The 2,213-nt window shown below is 41.0% G+C and overlaps 1 protein-coding gene across 1 annotated transcript; it reads right to left on the bottom strand.

The window, feature by feature from the left end:
* Positions 1-313: 313 nt before the first annotated feature.
* Positions 314-940, bottom strand: LOC142168144 (uncharacterized). Its single transcript, XM_075228808.1, has one exon. It carries the CDS (start codon positions 938-940, stop codon positions 314-316), a length of 627 nt encoding a protein of 208 aa, XP_075084909.1.
* Between the last annotated feature and the right edge of the window lie 1,273 nt (positions 941-2,213).

Consider the following 2,213-nt stretch of genomic DNA (forward strand, 5'->3'; position numbering starts at 1 on the left):
GACCTTTTAAATTATATATATATATATAAAAGTGTAACAAAGCTAAAAAATATATATTAAATTCTGAAAATATTTACATAGTAGAAGGTGATAAAAATTTAAATATAGTCAAAAATTAGGTGCTCACAGCTGCCCCTCTTTGCTTGGAAACATGAAGAGTTTTCAGGCAAAGACTAGGTGAGCCACGTGACTAATTTTTGACCAAACCATTATTCAAAAGGAAAAGAAATAAAAGATAGGGTGCAACCGAGTCCTACCATCTGGTTCTTCATTCACATAGAAAGCAATAGGCATGTTGATTCTTGATTTCTATCTAGATGGGGTCGATGTAGTTCTTGTTTGGATGCTGAATCATAGATGATAAGGTTGCAAAGGGCGTCGACGAACTCGTTCTGAATTCTGGGGACGTGCTTGAACTCAATCTTTGTGTGAACTTCTTACACAGCTCCTTCACGTAGTGTAGGTACGACAATATCTTGACATTCTTAGTGGACCATTCTCCTTGGACTTGGTGTATCAGCAAATCTAAATCTCCTATGACCAAAAGTTCTTTGATGTTCATGTCGACTGCCATTCTGATTCCAAGGATGCATGCCTCGTATTCAGCCACATTATTGGTACAAAGGAATCTTATATTTGCCGATGCCGGATAGTGTTGTCCAGATTCCGAAATCAGGACTGTCCCAATCCCGCCTCCTTTGAAGTTTGCTGCTCCATCAAAAAACATTCTCCATCCAGAGTATAATTTTGCAATATCTTCCCCGGCAAAGAGTACTTCTTCATCGGTGAAATATGTTGTAAGTCGTTCGTAATCCCCATCCACTGGATTCTCGGCGAGGTGGTAGGCTAAAGCTTGTCCTTCGATAGCCTTTTGAGTTATGTACACAATGTCAAATTCGCTGAGGAGATTTTTCCACTTAGCTAGCTTTCCGGTAGGCATTGGCTTCTAAAAACATGTATTTGAGTGGGTCGAGCCGAGATATCAGATGCGTAGTGTATGCCGACATGTAATGTCATTGCTTCTGGGTAATCCAAGTTAGAGCACAACAAGTGCATTCTATTAAAGTAACTTGTCCTCGCATGGTTGAACTTCTTGCTTAAGTAGTTGATGGCCTTCTCCTTTCTCCTAGTTTCATTAGGCTGCCCCAACACACAGCCGAAGGCATTGTCCAGGACTGACAAATAGAGCAACAATGGTTTCCCTGGTTTAGTGGGAACCAACACTAGCAGGTTTTAAAGATACTCTTTGATTCTGTCGAAGGCTTTCTGTCACTCCTCTGTCCATTTCATGGCAACATCCTTCTTTAGCAGCTTAAAAATGGATTCACAGATTACAGTGGACTGGGCTATGAAGCGACTGATGTAATTCAATCTTCCCAGGAAACTCATGACATCTTTCTTGCTCTTTGGTTGTGGTAATTCCTGGATGGCTTTGATTTTTGATGGGTCTAGTTCTATCCTTTTTCCGGCTTACAATTAAACCCAATAGTTTTCCAGTAAGGACTCCGAACATGGACTTTGCTGGATTCACCTTCAAATTGTACCTTTGTAAGTGTTCAAAATATTTCTTCAGGTCGTCCAAGTGTTCTGAACTCTTTCGAGATTTTATAATGATATCATCCACATACACTTTAATCTCTTTATGAATCATATCGTAAAAAGGGTTGTCATGGCCCTCATGTAGGTGGCGCCCGCGTTCTTGAGGCCGAACGGCATAAACCTATAACAGTAGACTCCCCAAGGTGTGGTGAAAGCTGTCTTCTTTGTGTCTTCCTCATGCATTAAGATTTGATTGTATCCAGCTAAACAATCCACAATCGACTGCACATAATGCTCTGCACAGTTGTCGATGAGGATGTGGATATTTGGCAAGGGAAAATCATCCTTTAGGCTAGCTTTGTTACGATCCTAGTAATCTACACATATTTTGATCTTTACGTCCTTTTTTGGCACTGGGACGATGTTTCCCAACTAGCTTGGATAGTTGCTACATTTGCTTCTATCTGTTTGGTCAGCTCTTCCTTTATTCTCAAACTTAAATCAGGTTCGAACTTCCTGGGCTTCTTCTTGACCGGCGGTCTGGTAGGGTCAGTGGGTAGTCGATGCGAGACAATATCGGTGCTTAATACTGTCATGTTATCATAGGACCATGCGAACAGCTCGACGTACTTCCAGAGGAGCTCAATCATTTTTTTCCTTCTGCTTGGCTTCTA

The sequence above is a fragment of the Nicotiana tabacum genome, chromosome 13 (genome assembly GCF_000715075.1).
Source record: "Nicotiana tabacum cultivar K326 chromosome 13, ASM71507v2, whole genome shotgun sequence".
Lineage (NCBI taxonomy): Eukaryota > Viridiplantae > Streptophyta > Magnoliopsida > Solanales > Solanaceae > Nicotiana > Nicotiana tabacum.